At 39.2% G+C, this 12,617-nt stretch overlaps 1 protein-coding gene across 7 annotated transcripts in view; it reads left to right on the top strand.

Moving 5' to 3' along the window:
• CPEB2 (cytoplasmic polyadenylation element binding protein 2) overlaps positions 1–12,617 on the top strand; it is a 146,314-nt gene that overhangs the window by 50,009 nt on the left and 83,688 nt on the right. For 5 of the 7 annotated variants that reach the window (XM_050947549.1, XM_050947551.1, XM_050947545.1 and 2 more), the window contains exons 5-7: positions 152–175; positions 6,281–6,451; positions 8,825–8,914. In XM_050947549.1, the coding sequence (XP_050803506.1) occupies positions 152–175; positions 6,281–6,451; positions 8,825–8,914 (285 nt within the window). The remainder of the gene's footprint in view (positions 1–151; positions 176–6,280; positions 6,452–8,824; positions 8,915–12,617) is intronic. The other 2 variants (XM_050947546.1, XM_050947548.1) reach the window with 2 other exon arrangements.

The raw sequence follows: 12,617 nt of genomic DNA, 5'->3' as shown, positions 1-12,617 counted from the left end.
ATCACATATAGGTATATCAGTAGCAACTTCTTATGCAGATTAGTGCAATTCATCAATTACCCACATAGTTCTTTGTATAATTATTTTTATATTTGGGCATGGTACATACAGTTCTTTGACATTTTACGATTTGTCCTTTGTTTACATGCAGCAAGGAGTTATGGGAGAAGACGAGGTAATTCATTTATGTTTGCTACAGTACAGTTATTCTGATTGGGCTGATATTGATCATTGTGATTAATTACTCCAGATTATTGATTTTAGATTTGTTTTGTCTGCATGTTTAATCAGTTTTTGCAAAAAAGTGATCTGTTTTGGTCATTGATTTCTTGTGTTAGTGAGTTTGAATCACAGATCTTTTAATCAATTAAAACACATTGTAGCACTAATCATAATTTCACTAACACTTAAAGTAAATACTCTCTGTGCTATCTTTATTAAAAGTGTACATAACTCTGATTTGTTTTTCCACAATTCTTCTTCCCTTAACACTTCATATAAGTGATGGTATACACAGCTCAGTTAAAAGAATTGTCACAGTTTTATTAAAGGATTGTGGAAAAAAATTCTGAGAAACAGCACACTGGATAAGTTGTCAGCTGATGTACATTGGCATAGCTCCCTGGACTTCGGAGGAGCTACCCTAATTTAATCACCTGAGAATCTGGCCCATTGTCTCTGTATAAGCTACATTGAGTGTAATATGTGAATCTCAAGAATTTTGGATAAATCCAGGTATTAACAAGATACAGATATTTTCATGTCTAAGTCACTGGTTCACATTTGTCCTAGTTCAGTTCAGACCATTATCTGATAGCTGCTCCTTAGTCCCCCTTTAGAGAAATGAGTTGATGATCCAGTCTCTACTGTTCAGATATCCATATCATAAAACACTACCATGTTTCACAATTTCTGGAAGTTACAGCACAGGCCAATTACTATTTAGTGGCATTTGGAATTGAATTACCTTTTTGCTGCTAGTGTTGCGTTCAGTTTGTAGTCCAGTATTGTTGCTAAAGCTGTGTAGAGAAGCTCGCAGTTCCATTAACTGTTTTTTGATTACATAGAGAACTAGAGTGTCCTTTGCTAACAGTACAGTATTTCTTATAGTTGTTTCATTTCATTATTTGTTTTAATTCTATGTATTGTGCTAATTCTTTAAAATTTCCAAAATAAATTTTAATATTGAATTTAGTGGAGTTGTTAAGTGCATATCCTTGATATACATTTAATTACTGTTTGATAGCAACACTGTATACATGAGTGAAAGAGGTATTCTAAGCCTCTGGTTTGTTAACAATTACAGCTGTATTTTGAGTTTCTTAGTTTTCATCGTACATATACGATATGAAAAAGCAGGGGTAAGGGAAGGGGGGAAGCTAATGAGGCATAGGAAACTTAAGAATGGACCCTCCTGTGTATGCTCCTCTTAGGTCAGAGGTTCTTGCAGAACAGGAGGAAGAGACAAGGAGTTCAGCCTCCAAATCTAGAATATCCCTTGACTCCACAAGGGAAAAAAATGTACCACTGCACATGTGTCTTGACTAAGCTCAAACTCACTTTCTTCAGTGTCAGCTTAACTGTCTGAGAAGCCATGCTTGCCATTGACTGTCAGCTCCACTTCTACATCAAAGATGCCAGCCTTCGTTGCCCAATAGTCAAATTTTCCCAGAAATACCTTTGTGCTTTCTCACTCATCACTTTATTATACATGGAAGAAGTTCCATGCAAATATCTTAAGTCATTATATTATCTTCCTTCAGATATCTTCTTAAAAATCACCTCTATGCAGTGCCAGCATAATGCTCGACAGTGGCTAAGCCGGGAGTGTGCTATGACTGCTGCTAAATATATTTACCTTAATAGTCTGTGCTACCTTATGCTCCCATTGTCTTTTTGTTGTATCTGCTGGTATCTCTTATACTTAGATTATAATCTGTTTGGGGTCAAGGATCATCTTTTTGTTATGTATGCATGCAGTGCCTTTCATAATAGAGCTCTGATTCCTCATTGGGGCTTCTGAGCACCACAAGACAAATAATGGGGTACCTCAACCACCTCCCGCAAATCCACAGATTCCCTATAATCCTATGGCTCATGAGTGATCTTCTGGAGAGGAATGGCTTCTACATGGTTGCCTGGCCCCACCAGTCCCCACTGGTCCCTGAGCTCCTCCAGGAATTATGCTTAGGGCCTTACCAAATTCACAGTCATAGTATTTTAAAAATCATAAATTTCATGATTTCAGATATTTAAATCTGAAATTTCACGGTGTTGTAATTGTAGGGGTCCTGACCCAAAAAGGAGTTGGGGGGGGTCACAAGGTTATTGTAGGGGGGTTGTGGTACTGCAACCCTTTTGTACTGCTGCTGGCGGTGGCGCTGCCTTCAGAGCTGGACAGCCAGAGAGCAGTGGCTGCTGGCCAGGAGCCCAGCTCTGAAGGCAGAGCCACTACCAGCAGCAGCACAGAAGTAAGGATGGCATGGTATGTATTGCCACGCTTATTTCTGTGCTGCTGCTGGAGGGGCAGTGCCTTCAGAGCTGGGTGCCCAGCCAACAGCCTCTGCTCTTCAGCCACTCGGCTCTGAAGGCAGCGCAGCAGTAAGGGTGGCAATGCTGCAATCTCCTAAAATAACCTTGCAACCCCCACCTCTATCTCCCCCCCCCCCCACACACACACACACACACACACTGAGCATTGGCCTGCTAAACCCAGGGTCGTGAGTTCAATCCTTGAGGGGGCCATTTAGGGAACTGGAGTAAAGATCTGTCTGGGGATTAGTCCTGCTTTGAGCAGGGTTTTGGACTAGATGACCTCCTGAGGTCCCTTCCAACCCTGATATTCTATGAACCACCTTTTGGGTCAGGAACCCCAGTTTGAGAAACTCTGGTTTCCCCCATGAAATCTGTATAGTATAAGGTAAAAGCACACAAAAGACCAGATTTCACGGGGGGAGACCAGATTTCACAGTCCGTGACATATTTTTCATGGCTGTGAATTTGGTTAGGGCCCTATTTATGCTGCAAGGGCCTTTGCTAATAGCCAGAATTCTTAAGGTTGAAGGTTCCAAATTGCCGTGTGGGCAGCAGCTTAGTTACTACAGACTTCCATGTGCGGTAATGTGATCTTCTCCAGCCTGTGGCTTTGGAGTGGGAGAATCTGGCAGAACTAGCTATTGCCCCTCCAAATCCATTGAGCTGGGATGAACCTCTGCAAAGAGGCTTTTAAGGTGAAGGAGGAACTTGCTTCCCATAAAGTTAGCACTTCCTTCTTCCAAAACTATTTAAATAAATGATAATTATAAAAATGAGATGGAAAAAGAGTGATCAGGCAATACTTTTATGCAGAGCTTGACAAATCCACTCACCACTAGCAAGTAGGAACCTTTTCTGAGAAACTTAAGACTTACCCCAAAGTTAAGTTTTTTTTCATTTTACAAAAAGTAAATTTATGGCCTTTATCACTGCAAAGAAAACTTTCTGAATATGAATCCAATATAAATCTCTATGCAGATATTTCACATTTTCAGGTTGTCTAAGATACAAATCCTGGCCCCAGTGCAGAGTCTGAGAAGTTGAGTTGTATGCAAAGGAGTTCTCTGAAACTGAATAGAAGGAATCATCCCTTGCTTCCTCCCTCTTCCTCTCCCTCCTCCTTATTCCTCCTGATCACTTTGTAGCAGCATTCTTATTATGTCGCTGCATTTCTAGCCTTATGTCTGAAGTAGCATTCATACTGTTTGTGAGCATGCTCTATATGGGAAGGAGAGTAAAACTGAATTACCATGAAATCCCTGCCTCCATTTGTGCTCATGAGGTGTTAACTCTGAAATCTCTCTCTCACCCCTCAAAATTGCTTTGTCAGGAACTTTCAGAGGTTTCAGCTATTCCCAAATACTACAGTATACTTTGAGCACTGATAACAAGTAGGATAGATCTGATTAATGACTTCCTAGATAATTTGTCAAGAGTTGTTTTATACATGCTAATTACAAAATCATTTTTACTTCTTAGAATTTAAACCTATGTCCAGTTCACCAGCATCATTTTATTTTTTCAAAAATGACATTTGTATTTTAAAAATTTGTTACCGAGCATATATTTTTTTCTTCTCCCTCAGCCTAATCAAACTATAAGCAATTGTAATACGCAATATATTCATTCACTGACCTTATCACCACAACTTGACGATGAGTCAATGATGCATGAGAACGTAAGAGTGGCCATAGTGGGTCAGAACAGTGGTCCATCTAGCCCACTATCCTGTCTGCCAACAGCGACTTCAAAGGGAATGAACAGAACAGCGCAATTATCAAGTGATCCATTCTGTCGTCCAGTCCTAGCATCTGGCAGTCAGAGGCTTAGGGACACCCGGTGCAAGGGGTTCATCCCTGACCATCTTGGCTAATAGCCATCGATGGACCAATCCTCCATGAACTTATCTAATTCTGTTTTGAACCCAGTTATAGTTTTGGCCTTCACAACTTCCCCTGGCAACAAATGTCATGGGTTGACTGTGTATTGTGTGAAGAAGTACTTCCTTTTGTGTGTTTAAACCTGCTGCTTATTAATTTAATTGGGTGACTCAGGGTGGTTCTGTTACATAAAGGGGTAAATAATATTTCCTTGTTCATTTTCTCCACACTATTAATGATTTTATAGACTTCTGTCATCTCTCCCTGCACCCCCTTAGTCATCTCTCTTCCAAGTTGAACAGTCCCAGTTTTTTTAATATCTCCTCATATGTAAGCTGTTCCATAGCCTTAATCATTTTTGTTGCCCTTCTCTGTACCTTTTTACATTTCTAATATATCTTTTTTTTATGAGATGGCGTGACCAGAACTGCATATAGTATTCAAGGTGTGGGCATACCATGGATTTATATAGTGACATTACAATATTTACTGTCATTTTATCTATCCCGTTTCTAATGGTTCCTAAAGTTCTTTAACTTTTTTGACTGCCACAGGACATTGAGCAGATATTTTCAATGAACTATCAATGATGAGTCCAAGATATCTATCTTCTGTGGTAATAGCTAATGTAGACCCCACAATTTTGTATGTCTAGTTGGGATTATGTTTTCCAATATACAGTGTTGATAAAAGCAAAGTAATAAATTTCATTTGCCATTTTGTTGCCCAGTCACCCAGTTTTGTGAGATTCCTTTGTAACTCTTTGTAGTCTGCTTTGCACTTAACTATCTTAAATAATTTTGTATTGTCTGCAAACTTTGCCACCTCACCTTTTACCCCCTTCGTCTAGGTCATTTATGAGTATGTTGAATAGTACTGGTCCCAGTACAGATCCTACACCACTCTTTTTGCCTCTCTCCATTTTGAAAACTGACCATTTATTCCTGCCTTTTGTTTCCTATCTTTTTAACAAGTTACTGATCCAAGAGAGGACCTTCTCTCTTCTCCTGTGACTGCTTGCTTTGCTTAAGAGCATTTGGTGAGGGACCTTGTCAAAAGCTTTCTGAAAGTCCAAGTATGTTATGTCCACTAGATCACCCCATTCACCTGTTCGTTGACCCCCTTCAAATAATTCCAATTATTTGAGGCATGATTTCTCTTTACAAAAACCGTGTTGACTCTTCCCCAACAAATCCTGTTCATCTATGCATCTGATGATTCTGTTCTTCCCTATAGTTTCAACCAGTTGGCCTGGAACTGAAGTTATGCTTACTGGCCTGTATTTGCCAGGATTACCTTTGACACCAATTTTTAAAAGAGGCTCCACATTAGCTATCCTCTTGTCATCTGGTACAGAAGCTGATTTAAGCAATAGGTTACATACCACAGTTAGCAGTTCTGCAGTTTCATGTCTGAGTTCCTTCAGAGCTCTTGGGTGAATACCATCTGGTTCTGGTGACTTATTACTATTGAATTTATTAATTTGTTCCAAAACTGCCTCTACTCATGCCTCAATCTGGGATAATTCCTCGGATTTGTCTCTAAGAGAATTTTAGCTTGTGCATTCTTTTTAAGTCTTAACATGGTCACTTAATAAAGAAGATACTTTATTTAAAAACAAACTAATGATTTACTATTGGTTTGGAGTAAAGAAACTAAAAAATGTAATATAATATTAAATGTTCTATCTACAAGCATGACATCTGGCAATTCTGAATTTTATTTCTTCTTTTATTTTTTTCCTTTATACTAATTTTATTTTTCTTTGCCTTCCACATTGTTTTCCCCCTTTTTCCTTGGGTTACGTGATGGTCATAACCGACTACAAAATTATTCTTTTAATATTTATTCTTCTTGTGTTTTAGGTCGTTCTTCTCTCTTCCCAATAGATGATGGTTTGCTTGACGATGGCCATAGTGATCAAGTTGGTGTCTTGAATTCACCTACGTGCTATTCAGCTCATCAGAATGGAGAACGGATAGAACGGTTCTCTCGGAAAGTATTTGTTGGTGGCCTTCCACCAGATATTGATGAAGGTGAGCTGGCTGAAACTGAATACAATTTGGTCTGGAGCGGGAAGAAAGGCTGCTTATTCTCTTTAAAGTTAGATGAATGAATTGAAGTGACACACAGGACCAAATAGATCCTGGTGTAAGTGGGCACAATTCTAATTGACGTCATGGGGAATTGCACTTCTTATGCTGAATTAGGTCCTGAATGTGACCTGCCTTTAAATGATATTTCTTTATGAAAATTATATATGTTATTTTCAGAGAATAAAAGCAATAATGCTAAGGTCTAAATCTTATGTACATGCTGAAGAAAGAACTTTTTCTCTTGAGTCAACTTGTTGTAGCTGCTCAGTATTTTTATTGTTGTATCTTCACCTGAATTAATCAGAATGATAGTTCAGCACAGAATGTTACGCATAAGCAGCCTGTCAAGTTACTATCAGAATGAACTGTTGTACCTCAAACTCATGATATTGGTGGCACCCTTGTGATTTTTACTTTGACTTCTTAGCTTCAATTCTTCCTCTCTGCCCCACCTCCCTAATTTGTAGCATGCCATACAAAGCAACATGCCATTAAAATAACCAAAGTGTATTTTTCCTGATATCATGAAGTGTAGTTTGAGTAGGTGCCATCCAGAAGTTTTGGTGTTGATATGATTGCTTCCTCTCATGCTTTTGGTCCTGTTGGTTGTGTATTTCAAGTTCCTCACCAGGGGTTGGGTTTTTGTTAGGGTAGGCTGTTCCTTTGAATGATATATTACAAAGTAGGTAGAGCTTCTGCCCAGCTCTAGTGGCTTTCTAGCTAAAAGTTAAATAACCTATTCTTGTAGTGAATAGGAAAGAACTCTGGTTTACAGGAGTCTTTTTTTCCTTTTTTTTTTTTTCCAGTTAAAAAAGGCTGTCCTGTCCAAAGTTTAAGAGCTTAGGCTAAATGTATAATAGTATGTACATTTTTTCACACTCACTGTTCTACTTGAATAAAGCAAAATATTAATTGTACTTTATAGAATACTTTTGAACCAAGCATCTTAAAGGGGTTTATAAAGATAGGAGTTATCCGCTTGTATCTGTAGGGAAACTGAGGCACAGAAAAGCTCAGTGACTTCCAATGCAGATAGCAAGTGATTTGACAGAACATGTTCTGATATCTTGAATATAAAATGAAATTGTGTTTTGTCATATTTGGAACAGCTTCACTAATGTACCTTAGTCCTGATCTGTAGTACTCCTACTATTCTAATACTGGGACTCTCCTGAGCAGATTAGTCAATAAGAGCTAAAATGTGCATTAGTTTTGTAATGTATACAAATGTCTATTGACTAGGTTAAAATTAAATCATGGATTGGATCACGAACAAAATGAGTTTGAAGGTGTCTGAGACGATAATTTGCGGGGGAGATTTCTTCTGCATGTCCCCTACAATACTTTTGGACCATCCACCAGTACTGGTACAAAATTATTCAGAAACTTTAACAGATTAAATCAATCAATCTCAATCTCTCTCTCTCACACACACACACGCACACTCTTAACTAGAGCAAGATTCAAAACTTCTGTTGGGCTTATTCATTTATTAAGCTTTGTGTACAATCCTAAGTAAGGCCATGCTGAAAGATCCTATTCCTCTTCTGCCTGTTGATATGCTGACAAGGAGATTCAGAAACTGTAGGCCAAACAATCCCATTATGTGCCTATTGAAGACTATCACCTTTATATTTTTACTGACTTTATGTAAGTCCTTTAGGGGCAATGACAGATGGGAAGGCGTTACTGCTGTGGGAAGCCATACCAAAGTTGGGCAGTGTTGTTGCATGGCCTGGCAGCACCTAGCTCCTTGTCACCATGTTGATGCGGGGGGAAAGACAGATCTATCCACTGTTATGGAGGGACCATTTCGAAGTATGAAAAGACAGTTTAATCTCCATGCCTATTCTGCACTTAGCCTCTGCTGAGTCTACTAATAAAAGTGCCAGTGGTTATGGTGGTTTTTATGATGTGGACACATGCCCACTAAGATCTAGACTATAGGCCATTGAACACTAAACACCTTGGACCATGATCTTGAGTCATTCTGATCCCCTGTATCCATCCATATTGCTCTAAAATATTCCTTGTATTAAATGACACAAAGAAATTTGGTTAAACTAAAATTAGGTTTTAAAAGTGATTTGGGGCATGCTGTGTAAAAATTTTTTCCAGTTTTAGGGACTTATCTTTATATTTTTATGTCGTGTTTATTTTATATATTATGTTTTGCAAGAGACTGTGTATTTATGTGAAAGAAAGAAACAAAACATCCGCTCTTCATTTGCTTGACAGTGTTTTTCACTGCTCACTTGAACTGTCATCTGTTTTAATTGCAACTACTATACCTTGTTTGGTTGGTTTTTTTAGATGAAATTACTGCTAGCTTCAGACGATTTGGGCCTCTGGTAGTAGACTGGCCTCACAAAGCAGAAAGCAAGTCCTACTTTCCACCTAAAGGTAATACAGTGAGAAATTTTTGTTTTTTGGTTTTTTTCTGATTATGTAAATCTTCTTAATCTTGGACACCTATTCAACCTCTTCATGCCTCTTTCTCTTCTGAAGGGTTTATTCTGCAGTCTTTTAAGGCTGTGTCTACACTACTCTACAGGTTGGATTATGGGGGTGTAAAAAGAGCAGTGCACATCGAAGTGCTGTGCTGTAACTTCCTTTGGTGGACACTGCAGGCACAAACTGTAAGGTTCCGTGCATTAACGTAGTCCTGTTTGAAGAGGACTATGTTAACATGAAGTAGGAATCTTTTAGTTTGTGCCCGAAGCATCCATGTGGGGGATTTACAGAGTAGCACTTTCATACAAACAGCTATTTGTACACCCCCAGTCTGAACTGCAGGGCAGTGTAGACAAGCCCTTAGCATTAACAGTTAATGCTGCTGTAAAAGTAGGGTGCAGACACAACTCCTTTTCATACCAAAACTAGAAACTGAGGTTATTGCCTCACTGCTGGTTCCTGTTCTTTATCAGTTCAGTGCAGGACTTATGAAATAACTCTCATATCTGGCTCTCCCAAATAGCAGCTCAGTGCACTGCAACTGTGTTGCAGGGGATGACCTCTAGGGTTTATCTTTGCATGTAACAAATTTGTCAGCTATCTCTAGTCTGCACTTACCTTGTTTTTAAGTTGACATAAGTACAGCACATAGGGGTGTGAAAAATTCATACTATTGAGCACTGTAGCTATCTCAGCCTAACCCACAGTATAGACACGGGTAGGTCAAAAGAAGAATGCTTCTGTCAAGCTTGCTACCACTGTTCAGGGAGGTGGATTAACTAGTGACAAGAAAAACTTCTTCCATCACTGGAGGAAGTGCTACACAGCAGTGCTACAGCAACATAGCTGTAGCGCCTGTAGTGTAGACATAGCCTTACTGTGTTTTCTTACAGTTTCTCAACTTGAAATTTTCAAGTGAGTATATGTTTAAGATTAATGCCTGTGTGTTCATTTTGTATTTTATTGGCAAACTAGCGTCAAACCTTTCAAAATTAAGAAAAAGAAATCTTTGTGGCAAACCAGACAATTCACAATCAAGACTTGCTTTAGTGCAAGTCCAAGTATTATAACTCCGAAGGGCCTTAAAAAAAAAAAACAAAACAGCTTAACTCTCGCTTCTAAATCTATTCAGATTTTAGAACATAGATTTTAAGCATATTTATAGGCTGATAAGAGGTATTTCAAAGTGCATGCTTTTAATATTTGTATGTGGTCCCATTGAATAAGCTAAACACAAATAGGCTTTTTTCAGCTTTGTTACAAGCATCCTACTCAAGCAATGCCTCCTCTCTTGTTTTTAGAGCTAATGCAATGATATTTTTATTCATTATCTCTACCAAATATCCAAATTGTGGTTTGGATGATATTCAATAACCTGGCCAAGATTATAGGTGTAATGATACATATTTATGAGGGTTGATTTATTGTATAATATATAGAGCCTAAATTTTGTAGCATGGCACTTTTGAGTTCATCAGCACCCCCACAATGAATTATACAGCTAACTGGACATTTTGCTTTAGCTGGAAATGGTGGATGGGGAATCCAGAAAATAAGGTTTTGTCTGTCTGTAGATGCACATAATATAAAAATCTGATCCAACTAGGAAAACAATGCAAAGATTCCAGCTTGCTCAGAATTTAGTTACCCATCTCCTTCATGGGAGAGGCAGTGGTGAGCACATCACTCTTGTACTCTGATCCCTACGCTGACTCCTAGCTCGCCTCTGCTGGCAGAAAGAAATAAAGGAAGGAATGTATCCCAGGAAGAACCACCTCCACGAAGGAAGAGAGAAGAGCAGAAGCCTCCTGAAATCGACTAGGACTCTAAACTTTACTTGGGAAGCACTCAAATACTGTGGGGATTTTTTTTTCATATAATATACAATGTAAACAGATCTTGGCCTTCATTTTTTTTTCTATCTTGAATACAAAGCACTATCTTATCAGATACCAGCTACATTGAAAACTGTATCTCCATTCACAACCCACCAAGATAGCTGTGGTTCTTTGGGGCAATGGCCATGAGAAAGCATATAACATAAAGCATTCTCAACTGAAGGGAATTAACTCTAGAATGAGCCTCCAGAGGAGGTTGGCCTAACTCCGAATCTAAACACCTTTATGTCATATATGTCTTCAATGAAGTTTTTTTTTACATAACTGAAATATTTGCCCCCCCCACACACACACACACTCTCTCTCTCTCTCTCTCCTCCCACCCCAAGCAGGGCTTCCTATAATCAGAGAAGGTAGAAGAGGAGAAAATTGCATGAAGTCCATTAGGGCCTCAATATATTTACCTAATTAACGTGGGAATCACTTGGATACGATCACACTAGGTACTCAAACTCTAGTTAGGTAAATGGTACCTATTATATTATTCATTTGATATTTAATAACACTTGTCTGAATGTTTTTCCACCTATTAAGGTTTCTGTGTAACTTTCCGTTTACTGCAGTACTCAATATTGTGTTGCCACAAAATTCAGGGAACCTTACTGCAGAATTTAGAATGATGTGCCTTCTGGGTTCTGGAAGCTATTTGCAACATGTTAATGCCCCAGCGCACTTAAAATGTAGTCTTGTCTTGTCGGTGTACACAGGACCAAACCATATTACCAATCATTCTACAGCCTTGTAAGGTTCAGTGCTGTACACAGTTTGGTAAAATAGTTCAGTCCTGTCTAGAACTATGTTTGGGCACTATTGTTATAACTAGTTCTTTCACCATGGCAGATTTTATAGAATAGATAGGCCCTTTGGCTACTGAGTGGTGTAATTTCAGTAGAGATATATCTTAAGTATGATAGGGTGAATAAATACACCTATCTATCTTCTTACCCCTGTGTACTTGCTAAGTTATCTAAACCATTAAATATAAGCTAAATACTATACAGGAGAATGACAGAGTTACAAACACTTCAGGAATGGAGGTTGTTCGTAACTCTGAACTGTTCATAACTCTGCCAGCAAAGGATCTGAAGGGTAACAAGAAGGGGTTTTCTACAGGTATGTTAGCAACAAGAAGGTGGTCAGGGAAAGTGTGTGGGACCCTTACTGAATGGGGGAGGCAACCTAGTGAAGAGATGATGTGGAAGAAGCTGAAGTACTCAATGCTTTTTTTGCCTTGATCTTCACAGACAAAGTCAGCTCCCAGACTGCTGCATTGGGCAGCACAGTATAAGGAGGAGGTGAGCAGCCCTCAGTGGTGAATGAACAGGTTAAGGGCTATTTAGAAAAGCTGGACATGCATAGATCCATGGGGCCAGACGCAATGTATCCGACGGTGCCGAGGGAGTTGGCTGATGTGATTGCAGAGCCATTGGCCATTATCTCTGAAAACTTATGGCGATTGGGGGAGGTCCCTGACAGTTGGAAAAAGGCAGATATAGTGTGCATCTTTAAAAAAGGGGAGGAGGAGAATCCAGGGAACTACAGACCGGTCAGCCTCACCTCAGTTTCTGGAAAAAACATGGAGCAGGTCCTCAAGGAATCCATTTTGAAGCTCTTGGAGGAGAGGAAGGTGATTGGGAACAATCAGCATGGATTCACTAAGGGCTAGTCATGCCTGACCAACCTGATTGCCTTCTGTGATGAGATAACTGGCTCTGTGAATATGGGGAAAGCGGTGGACATCATCTACCTTGACT

This window comes from Gopherus flavomarginatus, chromosome 3, assembly GCF_025201925.1.
Source record: "Gopherus flavomarginatus isolate rGopFla2 chromosome 3, rGopFla2.mat.asm, whole genome shotgun sequence".
In the NCBI taxonomy this organism is placed as follows: Eukaryota; Metazoa; Chordata; order Testudines; family Testudinidae; genus Gopherus; species Gopherus flavomarginatus.
The sequence above is the reverse complement of the archived record's forward strand: the minus strand, read 5'-3'. Positions and strand labels throughout refer to the sequence as shown.